This window comes from Pseudorca crassidens, chromosome 7 (genome assembly GCF_039906515.1).
Source record: "Pseudorca crassidens isolate mPseCra1 chromosome 7, mPseCra1.hap1, whole genome shotgun sequence".
Classification (NCBI taxonomy): Eukaryota; Metazoa; Chordata; class Mammalia; order Artiodactyla; family Delphinidae; genus Pseudorca; species Pseudorca crassidens.
In genome coordinates this window covers 85,890,062-85,916,492 of record NC_090302.1, presented here as the reverse complement: position 1 = coordinate 85,916,492, position 26,431 = coordinate 85,890,062, and the positions used below count along the sequence as shown (strand labels likewise).

Genomic DNA, 26,431 nt, shown 5'->3' with positions numbered 1-26,431 from the left:
AGACAGGCACCCAGGATTTGTTTGAATCTCCTTCTAAGCACTTCTAGCTTTTTCTTTCCTTGGTCTCATCAGCATTTAAACTGAAACCTCACACTGAAGACGTCTAAAACATGACTTCTCATCTCCGCTCTTCCACTGCAGATACCCTCCCTTCCTTCCCTCTGCCCCATACTGACTCCTGAGACCAAACAACTACCAGCTGGATTTCCAGGGCTTCTACACTCAGCACGTAACTAAGTGGCCAAGAGAGAAAGGTCAGGTCACGCTGGACTCCTCTTTTCAGCTTTCACAACCAATCAACCAAGTCTTAACTGTGGCACCTCCGGAATATTCCTGAGATCTGTTCGTACTCTCAAAGCCCACTGCCACCATCCCACCCACGGCTCCAGCTCTGGATCTCTTGAGTGAACTACTGTACCGGTCTCTAATTGGTCTCCTGACGTCTATTTCTCCCCACCCCCATCTATCTTCCCTGCTGCCTCCCCCGAGTATCTTTCCAACCTGCTGACGGCACTTCCCTACCTAAAACCTTCAGTAGTACCTCTGGCCTGAAGGCTCGAGGCTAGGACTGCTGAACTGTATCTCCATGCACCCAGGACTCTGAAGCTCACCAGAGAACCTCCTACCCTGAGTCATGACCTGTGTCACGTACATCTTCGTCTTCAGAAGTTGACCAGGAGCTCCCTGAGGGCTAGGCATAGAATTGATTCCTTTCTGTTACCTAGTGTCCAGCCTAAAGTCTGGTAAGGGAGGTGCTCAGTAGAGAATGCTAAAATTCATCGAAGCAAGACAACAATGGAAACGCAGTATGACACAGACGTGCCAGCCCCAGGACCCTAACTGGCTGGTCTAAAGTGAAAGACTGTCCTGTTCGGAACAGCTCACGTGCTTAACAGATGTGCCTGAGGATCGGTTTGCAATGGAGCCAAAGGTTGGAAGCTCCAGGGGTAGGTGTGGGGCCTTTGGAGACCTGGATGAAATTGGTACAACATGCCGCACAGGCAAAAGGGTGAACAGTCTGCTTTAATAGCTGGATTCGATTCTGAGATTAGTTGGCAGGAAAGAAGATGTTTCAGTTTCAAAATATATTCTAGTATACTTGCTGAAATACATTCATTGTAGCAATGAAATCTCCTTAACGTTTCAGGAGAATTTTAAAAAGAAGCTTAAGCCTGCTAGCGAAAAAGTGATCCTAACTGGGCAAGGCGTCCTCTCAGGGGTGAAGGTTGGTGGTTGTGGCCACCATTCAATGGAGATGCTGCTCTTAACTTCCACAATCACAACAAAAGTCTCTTTGTGGGTCCACAAAAAATATTCGCAATGATAAAATCCAGGTCCCCCAGAGCCAGAGGGCTTGGGGCCATCCAAATGAACTCCATAACCTTATTAGGAAGAGGATGAAAAGAAAGAAGACCTCCAAAACTAAAAATGCACTTTGTGGCTTCCACGAAAATTGCTGTATTTGTGTCCTGAGAAGTTCTTCTTAAAGAATGCTCAGTCGTCATTCAGAAACAGACTTTCGTAACAGCCTAAGGAGGCAATATACAATTTCTATTCATTTTCTTTTTCCTTTTTCTGTATTAGTTCCTAAGGAAACTGCTCCATTCTATTAGAGGACCTGAAAAGTTATTTCAGGGCAAGTACAAAAGAAAAGAAAAATTCTCACAGGTAAACTGTTGTTCTTGACCTTAGGAATAATGGCTACATCTGATGTGATTTTTTACGTGAAGAAAACCCATATGTTTACTTTAAAAAAAAGAAGGATGGTAAATCTGAAACATTTCAGACATTTCAAAACAAGCCACCCTAACTGATAGAACTTTTCTGCCCTCCATTCTTTTCCTCAGCAGCTGAGGCCACAGAGTGTCCTTGGCTTGCCTCCTCTACCACTTTCAGGACTCCTGACTCTGGGGCTCCCCTGCTGCGTGTGCTGGCTCCCAGAATCCACACTCCCAATATTTCTAGACCTAGTTGATCATCCCAGGACTCCTGCTGTCTGCGGAGGTCCCTCCTCTATTGAGAGAGGAAGATTAAACTTTCTAGGTTGCAACTTGCCAAACAATGGCAGAGTCATTTTTAACATTAAAAATAAAACTGGGCTCCAATAAAGATGTTAAAATAAATAAATAAAACTGGGCCCTTAATTCCTAAATCGGTCCTCACCTTCTTTCTTCTGGGATGCTCTCCAACAGCATTTGAAGGAAATCCTGGAATAAGAAAAAGACAAATCATTAAAGATGTCCATCAGTAAATAACCCTGCCCAGAGTCACGCCAGGGACTGAGCGTTCCCAGCTGCTGACAGCTCACCTGCTAGGGAAGGTAGGCCGATACTGAATTATTAGGCTATATACTCAATTTATTAATTTACCAGGGCTTCAATCCAATCAGTTACAACCACAAACAAATTGAAAAAAGTAACGTTTGTTATTTTGACCTAACCCAACGGTTTATTTCATTTCATGTTTCACTATTTTCAAAAGGCTGGCCAGAGCATAAAGCCCTATCCCTCTCTACTTAACCATGCTCTACTCTCTGTGAGCTCTCCCTGGATATCCTATTACACACTGAATAATCTCAACTCTGGGAGGCTAGTAACCAACAGCTTTTTTGCATTGCTCTATAGACAATAAAGACGAAAATCAAGGCAATTAATATCCCAGTGGAGGAACAAAGATGTCACAATTCCAGAAATCGTTCACGGGCCCTTGCCTCCATCTGCAGCCTCTTCTGGTGCCACTGTGCAAGTCCTCAATTGTTTGACATTTAAGATGTTTCAAGAATAGATTTTTTTTTTTTTAATCTAAAGGCATGACTTACACACAAACCCATTTTATCCTTTATTATGGAAAATTTCAAACACATTCAAAAGTAGTAAAAAAGCATAATTACCTTCATGTACCCATTATCCCACAGCAAATCTGCCCCATCCACTTACCTACCTCCTGTATTATTTAGAAGTTAATCGCAAACATTACATAATTTCACCAGTCAATGTTTCAGTAAATATCTCTAAAAGATAAGGCGTCTTTTAAAACATAACCACAATACCAGAAGACCTAAAAAATATTCACACACGAATGTTCAAAATCACATTTGTATTTAATTTACAACTTGTGTGTTGTGATCAATCTTTTTACCCCATCTAACTCTGGAATCTTGATTTGGTCTCAACTAGGTTTGTCAGATAAAATATAGGATGCTCAGCTAAATTGGGGGCATATTTACACTAAAAAGTTATTTGTTCTTTATCTGTTATGGGGGTTGTACATTTTTATTTGCTAAATGGGTAAGTCTAGTGTCAACCCTCCCCCATCTGAAGGTTTGATAAGATACATTTTGGATAAATACAGAACACGAAACAAACAAGAACAATGTTTAACTTTCTAGAGGCTTGATATTGAGCAATAAATAAGATCTATACATGAAGGTTTTCTTTCAATAAATTGAAAATAACCCTTCAAACTCGTCCTTTAAAGAGGGCACATATGTAAGCCCAGATGACCAAATATGACACTGCTGAATGAGCATCCCTCCAGACTGAAACGCCCACCCCAATCAAGTCTGCAGATCCAGGGTCAGCACAGGGCTCTGATGAGATCCATTTAACTCAGAGCGTGAGGTGCCAGCAGCAGTGCAGACCGTCGTATTACAAACAGATGGAATTACACAGGAATAGAAATCTGCAAACAATTTGTATGACAAGGGTGTTCTTTTACTATCATGGCATTAAGCACAGCCGTCACTACATTGGTGAAGCCAGCCATCACTTCCTATGTGTTTATGGGTGGCTAGGTCCATCTCTTCCAGAGGCAAAAATCTTTCTATTAAGAGCAGTAGTGAAAGATTTATTTCTTGCAACTTCTGTTCTTCTAAGACTCTACTTGCCTATTGCTGCTTCACCCAAAATAGACAATACAAATACAACAAAACTAATATTAAAAACATGTATCAGTCCATGCACCCCAATGTTCATAGCAGCACTATTTACAATAGCCAAGATATGGAAGCGACCTAAGTGACCACCAACAGATGGATAAAGTATTACTCAGCCATAAAAAAGAATAAAATAATGCCATTTGCAGCAACATGGATGGACCTAGAGATTATCATACTAAGTGAAGTAAGTCATACAGAGACAAATACCATATGATATCACTTACATGTGGAATCTAAAAAAATAATACAAATGAAATTATTTACAAAACAGAAACAGACACAGAAAACAAACTTATGGTTACCAAAGGGGACGTGGGGGAGGGATAAATTAGGAGTGGGATTATCAGATACATACTACTACGTTACACACTACTATATATAAAATAGATAAACAACAAGGCTCTACTATATGGCACAGGGAACTATATTCAATATCTTGTAGTAATTTATGATGTTAAAGAATCTGAAAAAGAATATCTGAATCACTTTGCAGTACACACCAGAAACTAATACAACATTGTAAATAAACCATAGTTCAATTAAAAAACAAAACAAAACATGTATCAGTCAAAATGGAAGGGGACAACCCCAAATAGAATAATGCACCTGCAGTGGGTATATTGGGAAAAATAGCAAGGGAAACAAAAGCAATATTTAGAATGCAAAAAAGTATTTTTGACTGAGGTTCTTAGAGTCATTATTTTTATTATTTTAATAATTATTTTGTAAATAAAAGTTGAATTAGAAATTAATTTTTCATAATCTATTATTAGATTACTTTGCAGATATTTCATTGGCTTAATGACAGAATTCTTGCTTCTTAAAAATCCAAGTACTGTATTTATAATTTCTTATAATTTTACTTCATTATCTTCTTATAGTCCATATCAACTTATCCCACATTTGTCCAGTAATTTATGCCCAATTATGTGGGGGGAAAATTACATTAACTCAATGGCAAGGGGGAGAATTTAATTGCATGAGAAGCAGGAAATCCAGAGTTAACCTTAATTCTGCCCTTTTGCATTTTCCAATTACAATTGGATCTTTCTTTATAAAACTGCAGGGCGCAATGTTTCAGATTTTGTGTGAATACAAGAAAACTGCAGGAAGTCCCCAAGAAACCCTGCTTCATTTTTTAAGAAAGATAACTGTCCCACTTCTTAGCAGGTGGCCATCTGCCTCTTCCTGTCTCAGAGCTGAGACCTGCAGGACACACAGCAGCTAGCTGAAGGCTGCCAACCAATGCTGAGGATGATGGGTCTAAGGGATCACCCTAGGTCACAAAAAACCAATACCTCAAGCATCTCTAAGACACGATGCCTGTATTTCCACAGGCTATGGGAATGTTTGTCTACAGTGCTAGATATTCTCTGTCCTATGCTCCATCCAATGCAAGAAGACACTTGGTCTCATCCAGGCGGTCTTTGTATCATCAGTGGAATCAACTCAACTGGCCCTTTGTATTCCTTTCATAGACATAATCTTAACCACAAAACGCTAGTTCTCCTGGTTCTAGTCATAAATTGGCATATACTCCTGGAGTGGATTCATCATAGAAGCCTTTCCCCATTCTCCACAACAGAATGTTATAAAAAGAAAGATGTCTCTTATGATTATTCCTTCCCTTACCACCTCTTTTCAATTTTCATCTGTCTTCACTCTTCCCTTCAGCATGTTGGCACTTTTATAAAAACAACTTACAAATATCAATTGGACAAGGAGGGTTTTCTTTCAAGGCTGATTCTAGGATCACTGACAGGATCTAAGACACTGACTTGATCTAGGATCACTGACAAAGTCAGCTAGCAACAAATACTAGGGGTCCCAGTTTCTCACCACTAGAGTATGCCTGAAAAAAATTAAAGCCAAAGACAAAACCAACAACAACAACAATCCTGCCGTTTTGACAGTGGGTCGGGGTGAAATTTTATCTGGATCCCTGACAATTATTACAAGCCCACACTCTGGTCGAAAAACACATTCCTTGGGAATTTTTTTTTCATTTTTTATTCTCCTAATAATCTATATACTAATCAGGTCAGTCCCAGACAGCTTATTTTGATTATCACCTAACAACACTAAATAAAGCATTACAATTAAAAAAAAACGACACCGATTTCGGCACATGACGAATTTGGTAATTATTTTTTAGTCCTGGTGAAAGTATTCAACAAAAAGCAGGCGCATGTGGAGTCTACTGGATAAACTGACACTGGCTTGATAATTACCCAGGATTAGGGATTTCTGTCAGACGTTTTATGAGTAATTACTATGGTCATAGGGAAGGGGGAGGTAGGAGAGGCAAAACAAACAATCAAAATGTTGAAATAAGGACAGTGTTGGCAGCATAAGAACTGAAAAGGAACGAAATGGTCAGGAATAAGTTATTGTTAAACTCAAGAGAGCAATTTTAGTTGGGAGGTAGAAAGATGATAATTCTGAAATACTGGGCAGATGGGGTATTCGGAAAGAAAAGGATTCAAAAGTAAATTGGAAAAAGAAGAAACTGAGGAACTTCTGAGTAAAGAAACTGAATCATGGTCTTCCTCATCAATAACTAACTAGCAATATAAACAAAAACACAATCCATTAAAAAAAGTTAGCAAAAACTTCACCAGCAGCGTCCAAACACAGAGAGAATACAGCTTGTGGCATAAACTTCAAAGAGACAACTAAAGAAGAAACATAAGATTCCAACACAGCCTCCAACCTTCCCTCTGTACCACCCCCTCCCTCAAGCTTAGCAGGAGTGGTACTGGTGAATTGCCCAAACCCCACAAATTCTCACAAATACCCACACATTTGGAAAGAAACAGGAATATATTTTTCCTCTCTTTTTGACTGTGAAGGGACTGAAAAATGTTTGCTCAAGTGAGATGAGCAAAACCTGGGAAATAAACAACCGAGGATGACACTCTCATGAACTGTATAGGTTCTAGGGCTCCGAGCTGAATTGGAAGAACAATATTAATTGAGAGAGTACCTGCAATGGAAAAAAGTGGCACCCAAATTAGGTGAAGAGAATCTTGGCTGGGGACCTTTAACAAAATTTCAAGAGTTAGTGGAGCCAAATTCTTACAACAAAGGCTGTATACAGCTCCAGAGGAGCTCTTCCCCTCCACCCTCTCCATGCATAATATCCAAACTTCAAACCGTAGCTCAGAGGGGAAGAAAAACACTCCTAAGAGAAGTTGCAAAAGAAATCAAGGATAACGTTCCAATACATATGAGAATAAACAGAAGGTCAGGACAGTGCAACTCATGCTGAGAATGAGCCAGAAAAAAAGTATGGCAACTATGCAAACTAATACAACAAAAACCCACCAAAAGAGAGAGACAGAAACAAGAAGCATAGCATAAAAGACAAAGAATCCAGTCTTGAAGAAAACATAATCCACGGCACAGAAGAAAATTCTCCACGAATGCTTTACACTAAAATATAAATTAAAAGAAAATAATAGGAACATAAATTCAGTAAAATGAAAGCTCAGACAAGATGACAAAACAACTAAATGAGAGGAAGAGATTTCAAAGCAAAGGGAATAAATTAGGAACCAAAATAATACCACTATACAAGCATTAATAAAACAGAAACATCAAGAAAAAGAACAGCTATTAAAGAAAAAAATTAATAATTTTATAATAATAACATTAATAAAAAATAATATTGCTTGAGATAAACATATACTATAAAGACAAAAGCGACTAGAAAATAACAAGTACGGAGGACAAAGATGACATAACATACAGATAACCAGTAACCTTGAAATTCAGAATCCCGCAAGGGAAAAAGAAAAATGAATGTGTTCAAACATACAATTAAGACAATTTTACTGAAAGAAGGAAGAATAGATTCTGAGTCTAAAAATGCACAGTGTTTTCCAGGAAAAAAAACTGATGCAGACTCACGGACACCAAGCCACTCTTGATTAAATTACTAAACATCAATGGTAAAGAATTCTTCTGTCATCTGAGTGGTAGAAAGAGAAAAAAATAGACTGACTTCGAAAGTTTCAACAGCAGTATTTAATGCCAGAAGGCAGCTGAGCAATAGCCACAAAGTTCCGAGGAAATGAAAGCATGACCCAAGAATGTTATACCCAGACAGTTTGTAATTCAAATATAAAGGCAACAGGCAAACATTCTCAAGCAACTTGAACATCAATTTGCCAACTAAATTTAGCCAAAGAAGAGTTGAACCAAAATAAAGCATTCATGAATACAGAAGCGTGGTAAAATGACAGTTAGTGAATACCGAAATCCTTTACATACAGAGCTAGGACTATGCAATGTGAAAACTACATTGTAGTAACAGCACACACCATAAATGATATAAACCTCTTAACTACGTAAAAATATGAATTAAGAACAATCTAGAATTGGGGGAAAAGTAGTTGAAGTACATAACTACTGGTTTCCTCATCTTATACATAAGAGAAAAAACTGATGCTTTCTAAAAATAAGATATATATCTAAAGAGAAAAAAACTAACAATTTCAATCTCTTAAAGATTTTCTGTAATTGAAGAATCTTTTAGGAAGTGATCTCTCTTATATTTATCTGAAGTTCAAGAAAGTCTTTTATATTCATCTTAGTTTCTTTTTCATGTGTTAAATCCAAGTAAAATAAAATTTAAAACATTTCATTAAAAAGCACATACAATATAATCATATTTTTAGAAAATTATTTCTAAATATGTCTTTGTAACTATACATGTGTGTACAATCATACACAAACACACATACATATGTACTATATACCCATATACACATAGATACGTGTATACATATCATACATAATATATAGAAAGAAGAAAGAAACCGAGTGCAATTTCTAGAATGGTGTTCACCTAATATTAATTATAGGTAATTATGGATGGTGAGATTTTGAATGATATTTTATATTCTTCTTTGTACTTTTCTGTACTGCTTATTACATTTTTTTATAATGAGTAGGTGTCAGTCGGAAAAGCAATAATTTCCAAACTTACTATGGGACTGGCAGAAGGACGACTGGATATTCACATGCAAAAGAATGGAGCTGAACCATCTACCTCACACTATATACAAAAATTAACTCAAAATGGGTAAGAGACCTAAATATAAGAGGGAAAATACAAAGTCCTTAGAACAAAACATAGGAGTAACTTTTAATTAGGCAAGAAGATATTTGCAAATCATATATCTGATAAGGGACTTGAATCTAGAATATATAAAGTACTCTTATAACTCAATAAAAGACAACCCAAATAAAAAATCAGCAAAGGATCTCAATAGACGTTTCTTCAAAAAATATATACAAACGTCCAATAAGTCCATGAAAAAATCCTCAGCATAGTTACCAGAAAAATGCAAATTAAAACCACAATGAGGGCTTCCCTGGTGGCGCAGTGGTTGAGAGTCCGCCTGTTGATGCAGGGGACACGGGTTCATGCCCCGGTCCAGGAAGATCCCACATGCTGCGGAGCGGCTGGGCCCGTGAGCCATGGCCGCTGAGCTTGCGCGTCCGGAGCCTGTGCTCCGCAATGGGAGAGGCCACAACAGTGAGAGGCCCGCGTACCGCAAAAAAAAGACAAAAAAAAAAAAAAAAACCCACAATGAGATACCACTCACACTCACTATGATGGCTATTATCAAAAAAACCAAAACAACAAGTGTTGGTGAGGATGTGGAGAAACTGGAACCCCTGTGCATTCCTGGTGAGAATGTAAAATGGTGCAGCCCGTGTGGAAAACAATATGGCAGTTGCTCAAAAAATTGAATACCACATAATCTAGCAATTCCACTTCTAGGTATATATTCAAAAGAATTGAAAGCAGGGACTCAAACAGATCTTTGTACACTAATGTTCACAGCAACATTACTCACAAGGGCCAAGAGGTGTAAATAACCCAAGTGCTCATTAATGGATGAATCGATAAACCAAATGTGGAATATGCATACAAAGAAATATTGATAGGAAGGAAGGAAGGGAATTCCCTGGTGGTCCAGTGGTTAGGACTCTGCACTTTCAGTGCTGAGGGTTCAATCCCTGGTCGGGGAACTAAGATCCCACAAGCTGTGTGGTGCGGCCAAAATAAATAAAAATAAAAAGGAAGGAAATTCTGATACATGCTATAACATGGATGAACCTTGAAGACATTTCGCTAAGTGAAACAAGCCAGATACCAAAGGACAAATATTGTATTGTTCCATTTGCGGGAGGTACCTAGAGTAGTCAAACTCAGAGACAGAAAATAGAATGGTGGTTGCCAGGGGCTGAAGGGAGGAAAGAATGTGGAGTTATTGTTTAATGGATACAAGTTTCATCTGGGGAAGATTGAAATGTTCTGGAGATGCATGGTGGTGACAGTTACACAACAATGTCAATGTATTGATACTTAAGGCACTAACTATACACTTAAAAATGGTTAAAATGGTCAATTTTCTTATGTATATTTCATCACAATTTAAAAGGTTAAAAAGTAAAATTAAAAAAGAGAAATGAGGTACTGATACATGCTACAACATGAACCTTGAAGACATTATGCGAAGTGAAAGAAGCCAGTCCCCAAAGTCCATTTATACGGAATGTCCAGCATAGGCAAATCCATAGAAAGTAGGTTAGTGGTTGCCTACGGCCGGTGGGAGGTGGAAATGGAGCAGTGACTGCTAATGGGTGTGGGGTTTCTTTGGGGGGTGATGAAAATGTTCTGGAATTAGAGAGCAGTGACGGTTGCACAACTTTGTGAATACACTAAAAACCACTGACTTGTACACTTTAAAAGGGTGAAATTTATGGTGTGTGAATTATATGTCAATAAAACTGTTATGAAAAAACAATAAAGCTATAATTCAGAAGAGTTTAACAAAAGTAAAATTGAACGATTTGGTGGAGGGAGCACTGAGTGTTCCATGGGAAGCGGGTATCAGAGCCTCAGAAGTCACAGTAAACCCAACACTCCTTCAGTGCGGCAGTATCTTGGCGAGAAGTGGTTTGGGCTATTCAGTCAACTGATCACATAAGACTCCTGAGCCAGTTTTCAAGCTGCCTTTCCAAATACAGGTTTAGGAATACCGCCCCTCCCCTCAACCAAAGAATAAGGAGAGGGTAGAGACACGGAACGGGTATCTAGTTTTGTCACACTCATGCTATTCCTTGCACATATGTTCGATTATACACGTACATCCTTTACATCTAACATTGTGCACAGTTTGACTTCAAAACTGTATATGAGCACAACTGTCAAAAATCAGAAATACACATCAGTCCAATCTGCGCTGGGACTGCATCCTTTATTCTCTATCAGCTACGAGCACTGTTTTCAGAGCCTCTCCCTCTTTGTTAACTTTCTTGTTATGTGCAGCTTGGCCTCACGCCCGTATAAACTGACAGAGTCTCTCTCCGACAGTTTTGTGGCCAGACTGTCTGAATATTTCAGTGTATCTTGTCTTTAATCTATTTGTATATCAAATATATATGGTGTATGTACTGTGTGCGAATCATATACTAAGTACTGGTGAAATAAAGTACTAGTACTTCATACTGGTGTGGCCTTGTTGAGTTTATACACAGAATGGAGGAGAGGGAAAAGAAACAAATGGACCCGTAAAGGAAAATATAATTGTGAAGAACGGTGATGGCAAGGAAGGCAATGAAAAAGGCAAAGGTTAGAGAAGAACTGGGTGAATGTATATCTGCTCAGCTGGAGTGACTCTGAGATTGTGGCAATGACACTGAGACAAAGGACAAGCAGCCAACCTTGGAAAGCTCATTCCAGGTGGAGGGGAGAGCAGGATTGTTTCGTTTTTGTTTTCCAGGTCACTTAAGGTGCAACTACCCACATCACTGTGCACAGGACAGCTTTGGGTTACAGTCTGTCCTAAACTATGGGGAGATCACCCTCCCGGAAACAACACTTCCCTGTGTCCACTTCATTAACTTCCTATCTTTCCTATTGTATTAAAACAGAAATCTTTTCCCTGCTTTTTTTTTTTTTTTTTTTTTGCGGTGCGCGGGCCTCTCACTGTTGTGGCCTCTCCCGTTGCGGAGCACAGGCTCCGGACGCGCAGGCTCAGCGGCCATGACTCACGGGCCCAGCCGCTCCGCGGCACGTGGGATCTTCCCGGACCGGGGCACGCACCCGTGTCCCCTGCATCGGCAGGCGGACTCTCAACCACTGCGCCACCAGGGAAGCCCTCCCTACTTTTAAACATTCACATCATCTAGTCGCCACAAGCTACACCTCCTCCAATTGTATATCGTGGACTCACAAGGACTTATAAATTACCTGGGAAAGAATCAGCTGCCCATGAAATTTGTGCACAAACTTTCTTAAAAATGAAAAATAGGTGTCATCTCCAAGTCTTCTGGCAAGGAACCGGAGAAGGAAATAGCCCTAAAAGAAAGGAAGAAGAAAAAAAAGATACTTATCATGTGTTCATCAGAAAAATGCTTACAAAGTCAACTCTAATCTACCCACCAGCACCTTATGCTCATCTAGAAAGTTTGGCCTGACCTGTCCCAGGCAGCCCTTTATATTCTTACCAGTAAGGTCGAGTCTGGTACTTAAGGATCAACTACTCTGCTTTCAACTGATCTACTAATGGTATCACCATCTTGTTTATCCTTGGCTTACGTGAAGCCTGGAGGTCCATCATGGACCAAAAGGGAAGAGAGACCCAGCTCCTCTCTCCCTCAGCTATCAGGAAAGGCCTTTACAACTTAGAATACTTTTTAAAATCACTCCTATCTTCTAGGTGGAACCTGACAGCAATTTTAAGATTCTGCTCTTCAAAGCTGACATGAAGCAGGGAGAAGGGAGGTACAGGGAAGGGAACAGTTCGGCTTCCTTTGATTCGTGCCTGATTATTCGGGTATGAAATGCTTTAACTATTGGACAATCAGAATCTGCTCAGTCAAATGTCATTACAATGTTGATGATTTTTTTTGTTTTGCCCCAACCACGTTACTAACCTTCACTGTTTATATGTAAGATCTAAAAAGTGCTGCACCATAATAACTGGCTTCTGCCACTCAGATATGCTTACCTTTAAATAATGAACCTGCATGAAGACCTTATCCGGATTGAGCCCGTGTTTGATGACAGAAGATCCTGAGTCACTCACATGGCCAGTTTTCTCTTTATTGGGTCTAAAATGATGCAGTAAAATTTTCTTTAAGTATAGCATATTCTTAACTAATTAGACCATATCGCCTTATTTCTTATTTTCAGAGTTGCCCAACAGCGTCTTAATTCTATTCAATAGTACCAGGTATAATTTAAAACGGTTTACGTTATAAATGCATATACTGAACAGGGAGGGATTTATATCTGGGTTGGCAACCTGAGGTTGGCTACTGGCAGCATTCTACATCATCTTATCCAAGATTAAATCTTGCCAGACCCTCAAGGAATCTCAGCTCCAACATGAATTATTTAAGAAACTATACACTTTTCTTTTGGTGGGAATGTTGGACTGGGAAATGCAATGGAAAATGTAGCTTTACTTGGAAGAGTAAAGAACTTATATCTTTTCCAAAAAATTCTGAAAGCCCCAATGTTATCTACTTCTCTTGATTTGCATTTAGTAATTAAGGCTCCTTTAAGAAATATTCATACTCTAAAGCCATTTTAGAGCCACAGAAACAGAACAAGAAAAGTCACAGAGGCCTATGGTTTTAGAACAGGTAGAGACATTAGTAATCACATACTTCAACCTCCTCATTTCACAAATGAGGGAAACAGGCACACAGAAATTAAGTCTGTATCCAAGGTCTCACAGCTTGTTTTGATTCATGGCGACATTAAGGATTGAAACCAATGATGTCTCCTTATTATCTATCAGTGGTTTCCATTATGCTCTATGGTTTTAAATATTTTTAAAAATTCCCTTAATAAAATATAATTGTGTTACAGTGACAATTCAACAACTAACTAAATTCAAAGTAAGTGACAAGGTATTTACAGCTTTTAGCTGTTCGAAAACCAGTCACTTATTGGACAAACATTGAAGAGCATATGCTGGGGTGAGGGGAAGGCAAGGGTTGACAGAAGGGCTGGCACATCAGAAAGGCAAGGGGTTATTTTTATTTATATATATATATATATATATATATTTAAAGATTTTTTTGATGTGGACCATCTTTAAAGTCTTTATTGAATTCGTTACAATATTGCTTCTGTTTTATGTTTTGGTTTTTTGGCCGCTTGGCATGTGGGGATCTTAGCTCCCCAACCAGGGATCGAACCCGTACCCGCTACACTGGAAGATGAAGTCTTAACCACTGGACCACCAGGGAAGTCCCCATTTTTATTTATATATTTATTTTTTGTTGCTGCTGTTTTTAAACTTATTTGAGGTATAGTTGATTTACAATGTTGTGTTAATTTCTGCTGTACAGAAAGTGATTCAGTTATACACATATATACATTCTTTTTCATATTCTTTTCCACTATGGTTTATTACAGTATATTGAATATAGCCCCCAATGCTATACAGTAGGACCTTGTTGTTTATCCATTCTATATATAATAGTTTGCATCTGCTAACCCCAAACTCCCAATCCATTTGTTCCCCACCCCCCTCCCCCTTGGCAACCACAAGTCTGTTCTCTACGTCTGTGAGTCTGTTTCTGTTTCATAGACAAGTTCACTTGTGTCATATTTTAGATTCTGCATATAAGTGATATCATATGGTATTTGTCTTTCTTTCTGACTTACTTCACTTAGTATGGTAATCTCTAGATCCATCCATGCTGCTGGAAATGACATTATTTCATTCTTTTTTATGGCTGAGTAGTATTTTATTGTATATATAGCGAGGGGTTATTTTTAAAAGGTAGTTAGTGTTACAAAGTACACAGCATTTGGAATCAGAGAGGCCTAGTGTTGACTCTCAATCCTACTCTTTACTACCTGTTACTTAGTAGCAGTTTACTTAAATTCTCTAATCCTCAATTTACTCACTTGCAAAAATGGGGATAACCTTACCTCTCTCCCCAGGTCACCCGGGGAATAACTGAATTAATATAGGCAAAGCCCTTAGCGAGGGCTGGGGATACAGAAATGACTCAATAAACTTAATAAAATTTTCTAAAGTTAGCAGTAAATATTGCTAAATTCAAGGTTGGTCATCTGATGTTAGAGGCAATAGATTTCAATGGTTCATCCCCTTAATCCTATATGCCCGCAGACACAAACATGGAAGGGCGCTGGACCTGAACGGCAGTGCCTGAGGATGACCCAGCTTGCCAAATCAGTCCTTTTGCAGTGTGCTGTAGCTGCCAAGCAAAGAACCCCTGATTAAGTCCCTGCTGAATATTCTAGTACGTTATCTCAGCAGACACAGGCTCAGAACCAGCAGATACCTAAAGGAGAGACGATGACGACCAGCCACTAGAGCTAACTGCATAGTTTGAATTTTTCTAGTTAATCCCTGACTTACAGACGTGACCATACTTGCAGGAATAACTAGTTAGTCCCTTTCATCTTGATTTAAGACTCCATTGAAAAGCATCAGCTTTATTCCTGCTCTCAAGTTTGTCCTGGAGTTGAGTGTCTTTAGAAAGAAAGCCATGCTGGTTTTGATAGGAAAGCCTGCCAGACACCTTGGGGGGAGGAAGACTTCTCAGTGTCAACCTGAATTCAAACCAGTTTTCCCAGCCCCAAGACAGACAGAGTTGCTGTGAGTTTCTTTTGCCCTTGAGCTCTGAATGGAGACTGTTAGAAGGGGAGGAACACAGAAGACCAACCTAAATCCCTGCTCCAAAGGCTGGCTTCCAGGCTCAAGTTTCAGATGACGACTTTAGTTGGTGCTTTTTTCCTCTGACTAAAAATGTCCTTCCAGAAAGTATCTCTCTCTTACTCTCCTCTTCCACCCTCTCCAAGCGTTCAAGAAAATTCTTTTACGCTGACAGCATCCAAGGCAAATGTACAAGTCCCCAAGAGATTCCTTTTAAAGTAGACATGGTACGGGAGAGGGCAGTGCCCAGGCGAGCTTCGTGAGAAATCAAAGGGGGCGGTTTTTATGAGGAAAAGATACTCCACAAGTGGAAAAAGGGTGGCTTCCATTTCGGTGCTATTCTGGTTCTCGTGATACCACTTACTCCATGTCTGTGCAGGGAGACAAAGCGCAGAGAGAAAGCAGGAAACAAATGAACTACCACTACCTACGATAATAGATGACTCTCACAGGTGAATGAAAGAAGTCACACCCAAAAAGACTACATACAAATGTATGACTCCAGTTAAATGAAGCCAAAGAACACGCAAAACAGATCTAGGAGGATACAGATCAGAATAATGGTTACCTTTGGGAGAGAGTATTAACAGAGTGGGGAGAAAAGAGGAAAGTTTCTGGGACGGTGGGATTAACTCTATGTTAATCTGAGTGGTGCTTTCGTGAGGATAAATAGTAGAAATCTACTGAGCCATCTAGAAATATCTGTGCACTATAGTGTATATATATTTCCATTAAAAAGTTAAGAAAAAATAGATGCACATGAAACAGTACACATTTTGTGAGAATAAAATGGAATCAGTCTAGAAAAGGGGCTTTGCTGTTCATGTGCCATGAACACATGACTAGGGTTAACTAAGCTCTCTACACCTGAGGACGAATTAAATAAAAAACTTTTTAAGGACACTGTAAGAGGCAGGTAGAACTGTGGCAAATACAATTGGCTCAGTCTACTCCCATTCTCATCCACCTTCTTTCTTGCCACTTGTACAATTAAGTCTAAAAAGGTAAACACTCACTTTCCAGGTGTCCTTGAAGCTACAGAGAGTCAGAAGACATAGTCCAGGCCAATGAGACAAAAACAGATGTCTGCTGTAGTTGGGAGTGGGGTTCTGGGAAAGCTTTTGCTTTCTTTACAAAAGGGGAAATATGACTAGTACTATTCCTCTTTCCCCCAAACATGGTGGATGGAGCTGCAGCAGCCACTTTGCAATCATGAGGCAGCAAATCAACATGCTATGGAGACCCGGATGGAATGAAAGAAGGTAAACAGTCTTTGATAGTCTTTGATTCAGTCTTTGATTCAGCTGCTGGCCAGCCCAAGACTGCCTGCCTTCACACTCACTGTATGAGAAAAGTAACCCCTATTTGTTTAAGTCAACGTTGCTTTACTATTCTATTAGTTGAAGCCAGATTCATTCCTAATGGATGGAGAATTGAACCAATACTAATAGCTACCATTCCTGTTATCTCCCTGTGCCAGGTACTCTGCCAAGCTTTTTATGTATCATGTCCTTCTACCTTCACAAGAACCTGTGGGGCAGGTACTGTGATGATGCCCATTTAAAAGTGGAGGAAAGTGAGGCCTGGAGACGACCACAAAGCTAGTTAGTGGCAGAAATGAGGCTAGAACCCGGGTCCGTGGAACACCAAAGTCCTTGCTGCATTCTGGGGCTTCCCCAAGATCCAGGCCCCCATCTCGGTTTTGCCAAAAACTAAGTGGAGAACCTCAGACAACATGTTTACTCCCCCTTACGCTCAACTTCCTCACCTGTAAGGAGTGTGATGAGGCTCAGATAACATAAAAGCACTTTGTAACGTAAAAGTGTTAAGTATCTCTTCAACATTTTACACCAGTGTTTATTTCCTTGGCTGGAATACATGGAATGTGAGAGATCAAGTTACCAAGGTCGTTTGGGCTTAAATGCCCTTGGTTTCTGTTGTACCTGGCACCAAATGTAACAACCGAGATTAGCGTGACCTTTCCCTGCCCACCTCCTTGCTTTTCCACTGCGCTCACAGAAGCAATATGGACATTTAAAAAGCTGTCAGATGCCAGTGATATTTGATCCACATGATTTGATTTGGAATCAAACCTGCTGAAGAAAGAACCGATTCTGCAGGGCTATCGCCAAGGGTGGGATCTGAGAAAAGGCCTCTGAAAGGTGCTCAGGCATGTCAGCCTGGGTCTGAACACCTACTGCTCTGCCACAGCCCAGACGGGCCGTCTGCCAGCATTCTCTGTCTTGTACTCCTTGGCAGTAAAAGTGAGAGCCACGAGACAGCTTCATCTATAAACTTGCCGCTGCAGTGCTTGAGCCGGGGATGAAGCATCCCAGAAATGAGACAGAAAGGGATTAATCAGCATTCTCACATCCCTGCTCTATCAGTGGCAGCTGCCCTGCAAGGTTTCAGGGTCCGGGAGCAGGGCCTCACTCACCCCGAAGTAACAGACGAAGTTAAATACTACCTTTGTGGAGACCCCTGGAGACCTCTGAGCTCCAAATGCACAAGTGAGATCTCCTGGGGAAGCAGCATAACACACTGGGTTAAGAATCTTGACTCTGCCACTTAAGTGCCACGTAATCTTGAGTGAGTCAGGCAACCCATAAAGGCCAGTTTTCATCTGTAAAAAGGGGACAATGATAGTGACCGTGGCACCTCATTAGGCTGTTGCAGTGTCTAAAAGTGCTTAGCCAGAGTGCCTGTTGGCATTTTGTAAGCACAATATAAATGATGCTAATCTCACATAATGAATACTGATTGGGGTCAGGGAGTACCAGCTAAGCCTTCCTCTGACAGGCAAAGACGTTAGAAAAACATCACCCTGTAGTTACATGTGTACGATGTTATCGTTGGGGGAAGCAAGGGGAAGGGTACACAGGAACTCTATGATTTTAGCAACTACTTGCGAGTCTAAAATTATTCCAAAATAAAAAGCATTTTTTAAAAAGACTAGGCACATAAATGTGGCCGTACACCTTCTCTTTCCGAGACCCCCGATTTGGAGCATAAACCTTTCAGGGGCTGGTCTGTAAGCCTGCTCCTTGTGGCATCATCATCAGAAAACAAATACAAAGAAACAACAAATTTCAGGTGTTGCTTAAAATTCTAGAAAGCTAGGTATGGGTGTATTCCTGACACCCCCCGCCCCCCAGTCTATACCACTCTGTGAAAAGATTACTAAAATTTTGGGTGAAAAATGGAGGCAGAATGATTGAAAGTACAGGAATTTTATGTCCTCCATTTGTTTTCGCAACAATTTTTCCATCTATAAAATGTGTATAATGAACACCCGCCACTGCCTTGCCTTTGGACGGTGCTACCAAAGAGAACTGGACAAAAGGCTGTGCACACCTTTAACTGATAAAGCTGTATCGTGTCAAAGCTACTGGTGTTTGGCAAGTTTGATTATCTGTGTGCTTTTCACAATGGATTTAACAGCTACCCAGCATGAAGGTTTTTCCCATCGGGGACCATTATCCTATAGCAAACACAGCAAGATGTCACTCCAGTGCTGAAAAAGGCAATTGATAAAATGATTTAAGACAGAAAGAGACATCTCTCCAAGGAGCCACAGGAAAGTGAAGAAGGTACAATCTGTCCCCTGATGGTGAAAGGAGAAGTCAGCTGCTGACGAGGGTGACATGAAAAGACCGTAGTTAGAACTGCGGACAACACAAAAAACTCCTCAAATTTTGCTAAGCAGGGCCGGGAAACGAACGGTGAAACTTAGAAAAGCAGGAAGTAATGAGCATTAATAAAAAAACCAAAATAGTCCTCAGGTTTTGAACGGCCATAAATCAGAAATTCCTTTCTAAGAAATGAAATCTCCCAAAAAGAAGAAAACGTGGAACACACTAATACAATAGTCTGAGCAGTATATCATCATATTCAACACACCAAGAGGTCATTTGCACATGTTTTCAAAGGAGACGAAGAAGAAAACAGAGAGCAAGGAGTGCCCCGGAGGTTTCTGATAAGGTGGGTTGTCAGAGGACATGCACGAAAGAGGAAAGGGGGGGTGCTGGAGAAAGCTCACTACAAGAGCTGGGAAGCAGGAAAATCATTGCCAGGAAGGCAGAAATTCAGAACGAGCCGGTGCTAAGGGAGAGTGCCCAGGACAACAAAAAGGGCTTTTGAAGTGATGTTTGGAGCCTAAAGAAGACCAGGTGTTAAGAGGTGACAGAACGAAGAGAACTACTGACTCCACTTTGCTTCAACTTTCCTGCCAAGGAGAATACTTTTCAAACTATACATGGTAGAACAAGCACTGTTATGTGGGAACTGACGTTTCATACTTGGGAACTGATCCTTGGTACCGGTGGAGAGGGCGCCTTCATCCTTTAAAGGAGCTCTGACTCCAGGCCCAGGTGAGGGACATGCCACAGCTTGGAAAACTTCCATCTGCAACATCACAGGCCTCTGGAGGCATCAAATCATGGAGACGATGGGAAGGGGGCTGATGGAGATAGACAAATGTCATTCTGATTGCAAAGGAAGAGGGAATAAGAGGAGGGGAGGCAGAATTTGTGACTAGGTATTGAACAGATAGTTTGTGAGCACTTAGAAAATGATGGACTGCAAGGAGGTCGCATGGGATCTTGAGGGCCACTTCCAGAAATTCACTGTGGGTATCAGCCATCCTGACTTCCGGCAGCTGGCAGAATGGATGTGGTGGTTAGCATATGGTGGCTGTTTCGTGGCTTTCTGGAAGGTTCAGAAACAGAACCCCAAGGCTGTTGATTAATTACTTGCTATAACCAGGAGGGAGTCCTTAGGGCTGTGCCCAAGGAATGAAGACTTAACAGATTTGCAAATAAGTCGAGTCTGGAAGTCTAGCTGACAGCATCTACAGTCAAGAAGAGCAACCACAGGCTGGGATGAGGATCCAAAATTAATAAAAACAATAGTTAGTAAGGACAAAGGGGCTTTTAAAAGTTAGTATTTACCTATGAAAAAGATTTGGTGTATTAAATTGTCTGTAAACTCAACATGTAGCAAGAGGTGAATGATGTGGCTTCCAAAACAATAAACACAATAGTAGGTGGATCGACAGCAGCAATGAGATGTAACGGGAAGTCCTGCTGGGAACGGGGCAGACATCATGGAAGCTGGGCTCTGGAGCCAGACTTGCCTCCGCTTGCACCCTGGCTCTGCCACTCCCTAGCGGTAGAAAAGTGGTCAATTGCTATACGCATCTGTTTCTTCATCTATGAAATGCGGAGGAAGACGGTACTAGTATCTATCTCACAGGGCCATTTTGAGGATTAAATGAGATAAATGTACATAGAGTGCTTCGAATAATGTTTGGCGCATCGGAAGCACTCAATGAATGTAACTAAGGAGAAAAAAATGCATGGGAGTTGAAATGCTCAGACTGCCCTGGGAAGGTGTATGATACTAGGTTTAAAAATGAAATATGGTGTATATGTGAGCGCTTTCAACTAATCCTATTAATGCTTGTCCTTTCTTTTCTGGATTATCCAGATCAAGGGAAGCAATAATAGTGACACTCTTCACAGGTGTAACCTCAAACAGAGTGCTATATTCAGTTCAGGTGTCACATCTGGAGAAGGCCATTGTCAACAAAGAGAACAACAGGGAACCAAGCCCGAGAAGGGAACCGTTCTCCCAACCCTGTGACCTAGTGACTAGAAAAGGAAAGACAACGGTCTTCAGACATGTGGACTGTTTGTGTGAGAACAAGGCGAATCCTGAGCAACTCTGGAGGTAAGGGCTAAGAGGACAGGGCAGACTTCATAGGGAGGCAGCTTCCAGCCCAATCCAAGGAAGCCCATTCTAAGATAAGCCGTTCCCATGGGGAAGCTGCCGCTTGCTGAGGCAGTGAGATCTGGATGCTGGGAATACTCAGGAAGAAGCTAGGTGGCTGTCTGTCAGGGATACGGAAGGCTAGGCAAAGTCACTTTTAAGGCCCTTTCTGACCCTAATAGTCTACGATTGAATGAGATAAGAGAGCCCAGAGTATATTTAAGCTGCAGCATTTAGAAGTAAAACATCATTCATCCACTGCAGTGGAGTCAATAAGTTTGCTCTGCAGCCTTGGGTTTGCTAAATCCACCAAGGGTGATTTTCATTAAAAAAAAAAAAAAAAACCTAAATGAATTAGAGGAACCATAACTGAATTTTATTCAACCACATATATTCAGGGATAGACTTAGCTAAAGAGTATAGAATCCAAGCGATACAAGGCTCTCGTTATCTTTTTTACAGGGTTGCGTCTGAGAGGTGCCTATGCAATATACCTGAACTAGTATCCTCATAAGCCAGGTTAAAAAGCGCTAAGGTGATCAAAATGAACCACAGACTGTCAGTCTGCTCCAGACATTCAGAACACAGGAACATACAGAACCTGAAAGTTACAGGAAGCAAAAGGAGAAAGGGTAAAAATGGAAAACTTTTCTTGTGATGTGTCAAAAAAAACTCCATGACTTTATCTTGGAAAGAGGCGAATGAGACAAATGCTGACTTCATTTTACAAGGGGAGATTAGAAGCACGTTTTGAACACTAACAGCATGTGTGGTGCTGTGTGCTGAGATAATGGGAAGGATCGTCTCATCTTATGACTCAAAGAGGAGCAGATGGTCTGTGGGAGCTGGAGAAGGACTTTTCCCTCCTCGGTGGAGGATGGCACAGTGCTGGGGACTTAGAGGTGGCAGCGGGTGGAGGGCCTGCGTGAGTTTGAAGCCCAACACGCACCAGGATGTAAAACAGGACGAATAGTTGGAAGAGCAGCTCTGTTCTCAGTCTTGTGGGCAACTGTGTACTATATTTAGGTCTTACATTTAACATTCATACATTAACTCTTCAACACAGTATGGTTTGTAAAAGCAAAAAACTGGAAATTACCAACATGTCCAATGGTTAACAAATGGTTAGTCAGTCATGGAGTGTTCATACCCTGGAATATTCTGGAGCAGTTAAAAAAAAGGACCTGCATGCATCGATAACAGAACAATAGTCAGGATTACAGGGGGTGGAAAAAACTAACACACACACTGGTGCATATACACTTGTACTTGAGGGATGCTTTCTTGGAAGTGAATCAGCTCTCTGAGGGGTTGTTATACCACAGACACTATGGAGACATCTTCCTGGCATGCAGCACTGGAAATGGCTCCTTAAGTCTCATCCAATGCCCTGAGGACAGCAGTTGCCTGCTGCCATACTTTCTTCTTCCATCTCTCCTTGGACAATTGCTGGTCAACCCTGCTACGGCTACAGTGATGTTATAAAACATCCAATGATTTCTATCAATCCCTCTCTTTTTCAAACAATTGAGATATAACTTGCATATCATAAAATTCACCTTTTTAAACATGTAAACTTAGGTGGTTTTTAGTATATTCACAAGGTTGTGCAACCATCACCAGTACCTAATTCCAGAACATTTTCATCACCCCCAAAAGAAACCCTATAAGCAGTTACTTTCCATTTTCTCCTCCTCCCCCAGCCCCTGGTAACCATTAATCTACTTCTTTTCTCTATAGATTTGCCTATTCTGGATGTTTCAGATAAATGGAATCATACAACATGTTGCCTTTTGTGTCTAGCTTCTTTCAGATAGCAAAGTGTTTTCAAGATTCATCCATTTTTGTAGCACATATCAGTAGTTCAATTCCTTCTTATGGCTGATTAATATTCCATTGTATGAGTATAACACATTTTGTTTACCAATTCATCCCTACTGGATGTGGGTTGTTTCCACTTTTTGGCTATTAAAGATAAGGCTTCTATGAACATTCATGTACATGTTTTTGTATGGACTTACGTTTCCAGGTCTCATATATACCTAGAAGTGGAATTGCTGGTGTGTACGGTAACTCTACGTTTAACCTTCTGAGGATCTGCTGGACTGCTTTCCAAAGGAGCTGCATCATTTTACGTTCCTGCCAACAGTGTATAAGGGTTCTAATTTCTCCAAATCCTCACTAACATTTGTTCTTATCTGTCTTTTTCATTATAGCTATTCTAGTAGGTATGAAGTGGTATTTCAATGAGGCTTTGATTTGCATTTCTCTGATGGCTAATAACGTCAAGCATTTTATGTACTTATTGGCCATTTGTTTATCTTCTATGGAGAAATGTCTATTTAGATCCTTTAACCATTTTTAAATTGGGTTATTTGTCTTTTCATTGTTGAGTTGTAAGTGTTCTTTATATATCCTGGATACAAGTCCCTCAGATACATGATTTGCAAATATTTTCTCCCACTCTGTGTTGTCTTTTCACTTTCTTGATAGAGTCCTTTGAAGGACAAAAGTTTGAAATTTTGATAAAGTTCAATTTATTGATATTTTTCCCTCTTTGATTTTTGACCCTTTTTAGGTGTCATATCTAAGAAACTGTTACCTAAACCAAGTTCATGAAGACTTATAGCTATGGCTTTTTTCCTAATAGTTTTAGCTCTTACGTTTAGGTCTTTGATCTATGTTGAGTCAATTTTTGTATGTGGTATGAAGCAGAGGGTCTAACTTCATTCTTCTGCACGCGTATCCAGTTGTCCCATGAACATTTGTAGAAAAGAATATTCTTTCTCCCATTGAATAGTTCTGGCACCCTTGTCAAAAACCAACTGACCATAAATGAAAGGGTTTGTTTTTAGACTCTCAGTTTTATTCCATTGATCTATATGTCTGTCCTTATGCCAGTACCACGTTGTCCTGAGTACAGTAGCTTTGCAGTAAGTATTCAAACTGAGAAGTATGAGTACGCCACCTTTGTTCTTCTTCTTCAAGATTGTTTTGACTATTCTGGGTCCCTTGAATTTCCATGTGAATCTTAGGATCAGCTTGTCCATTTTTGCAAAAAAAACAAGGCCACTGAAATTGTAACACGGATTATACTGGATCTGTAGATCAGTGTAGGGAGGATTGCATCTTAAGGACCCTAAGTCTTCCAATTTGTGAACACAAGATGCTCTTCCAATTATTTAGTTCTTCTTTAATTTCTTTCAACAGTGTTGTGTAGTTTCCAGTATACATTTTGCACTTCTTTTGTTAAATGTATTCCTAAGTATTTTATCAGTTTTGATGTTATTATAAATGAATTTATTTTTTAATCTCCTTTTCAGATTATTTATAGCTAGTGTATAGAAACACAACTGTCTTGATGAATAAAGAAGGTGTGGTACACACAATGGAACATTACTCAGCCATAACAAAGAATGAATTAATGCCATTTGCAGCAACATGGATGGACCTAGAGATTATCATACTAAGTGAAGTAAGTCAGATAAAGACAAACATCATATGATATTACTTATATGTGGAATCTTAAAAATAGTACAAATGAACTTATTTACAGAACAGAAAGAGACTCACAGACACAGAAAACAAACGTATGGTTACCAAAGGGGAAGTTGGGGAGAGGGATAAATTGGGAATTCAGGATTAGCAGATACACACTACCATATATAAAATAGATAAACAACAGGATTTATTGTATAGCACAGGGAACTATATTCAATATCTTGTAATTAACCAAAATGGCAGACAATAGAAAAAAAGAATATAGATGTATATGTGTGTGTGTGTGTGTGTGTGTGTGTGTGTATAACTGAATCACTTTGCTGTATACCTGAAACTAACACAATATTCAATTTAAAAAAAGAAGCACAACTGTCTTTTGTATGTTGCTCTTGTATCTTGCAATCTTACTGAACTTGTTTATTAGTTTTAACAGTGTTTGGGGGAGGATGCCTTCCTTCGGATTTTCTATATATAAGATTATGTCATCTGCAAAAAGATAGTTTTACTTCTTCCTTTCCAACGTGGATGTCTTTTATTTCACTTTCTTGCCTAATTGCCTTGGCTAGACCCTCCAGTACAATGTTTAACAGAAATACAATTCCTCTTTTTTATCCCTTCTCTCCTCAACCACTGACTTGAAAGGGGGAGGAGTCCCTATAAAACTGGATTTTAATATGTAGCAAGAAGTTTTTCTTACTACATATTAAAGACATTATGTGTCTTTGAAGCAGGTTCAGTCAAATAGTTGCACAATTTTTGTCAGCTGTTCTTGGTCAAAACTATTGGCCAAAACACAATAGTTTTGGGGAGCATGGGGGAGACCTACAGGGAGTAAGCAAATAATTTGTAGAACAGAGTCAATTTAGGATTACGAGAGAAAGTACTCACTGGTTGAGAGTTTTTCTGAATGGGAAACTAACACTCATTAGCCAAGAATGTAATATACATAGTGCTAGGATTGGCTGAGGGCGTGAGATATCCTCCAAGGATGAGCAAAATAGGAGTGAACTATTATAGGTTGGTTTATGGAGATGAATTATTTTTTAAGAAAATATTTCACGGGCAAATACTGTTATAATGAATCAGTGCCCCACAGGGCAGCAATACAGAAAAAGTATGCACATATACTTATAAAATTTATTTTCTGAAGGATTCACAAGAAAATGCTAGCAGTGATTACCTTAGGGTGAGGACTACGGTGGTGGGGATGGAATTTTATACTTTTGTAAACTGAAATTTCCCATGATATACTTGTATTTTTTTAAAAATGGCTAACTAAATAGTGATTATGAACAACTTTATTCCTTCTTTATGTTTTTCTATATTAAAAAAACTCTACCAAGTGTTATTGCAAAAAATGAAACACCATGTACAGTAAGTATGTTATTAGGGGCCTATAAAAGAGAATTCTACCCCTCCCTTAGAAATACCTGAGTGATGAGTAACCAGAGAATGGTCTAGAAAAATGAATAAGGAAGGGTTATTTGAGTTCAACTAT

The 26,431-nt window shown here is 39.8% G+C and overlaps 1 protein-coding gene across 8 annotated transcripts in view; it reads right to left on the bottom strand.

The window, feature by feature from the left end:
• AOPEP (aminopeptidase O (putative)) overlaps positions 1–26,431 on the bottom strand; it is a 361,551-nt gene that overhangs the window by 113,356 nt on the left and 221,764 nt on the right. For all 8 annotated transcript variants that reach the window (XR_010945107.1, XR_010945108.1, XM_067744804.1 and 5 more), the window contains 3 exons: positions 12,970–13,072; positions 12,210–12,317; positions 2,164–2,207 (listed from right to left, as the gene is read on the bottom strand). Coding sequence is in view for 6 of the 8 variants with exons in the window: in XM_067744804.1 (XP_067600905.1) it covers positions 2,164–2,207; positions 12,210–12,317; positions 12,970–13,072 (255 nt within the window). In the remaining 2 variants the exon portion in view is untranslated. The remainder of the gene's footprint in view (positions 1–2,163; positions 2,208–12,209; positions 12,318–12,969; positions 13,073–26,431) is intronic.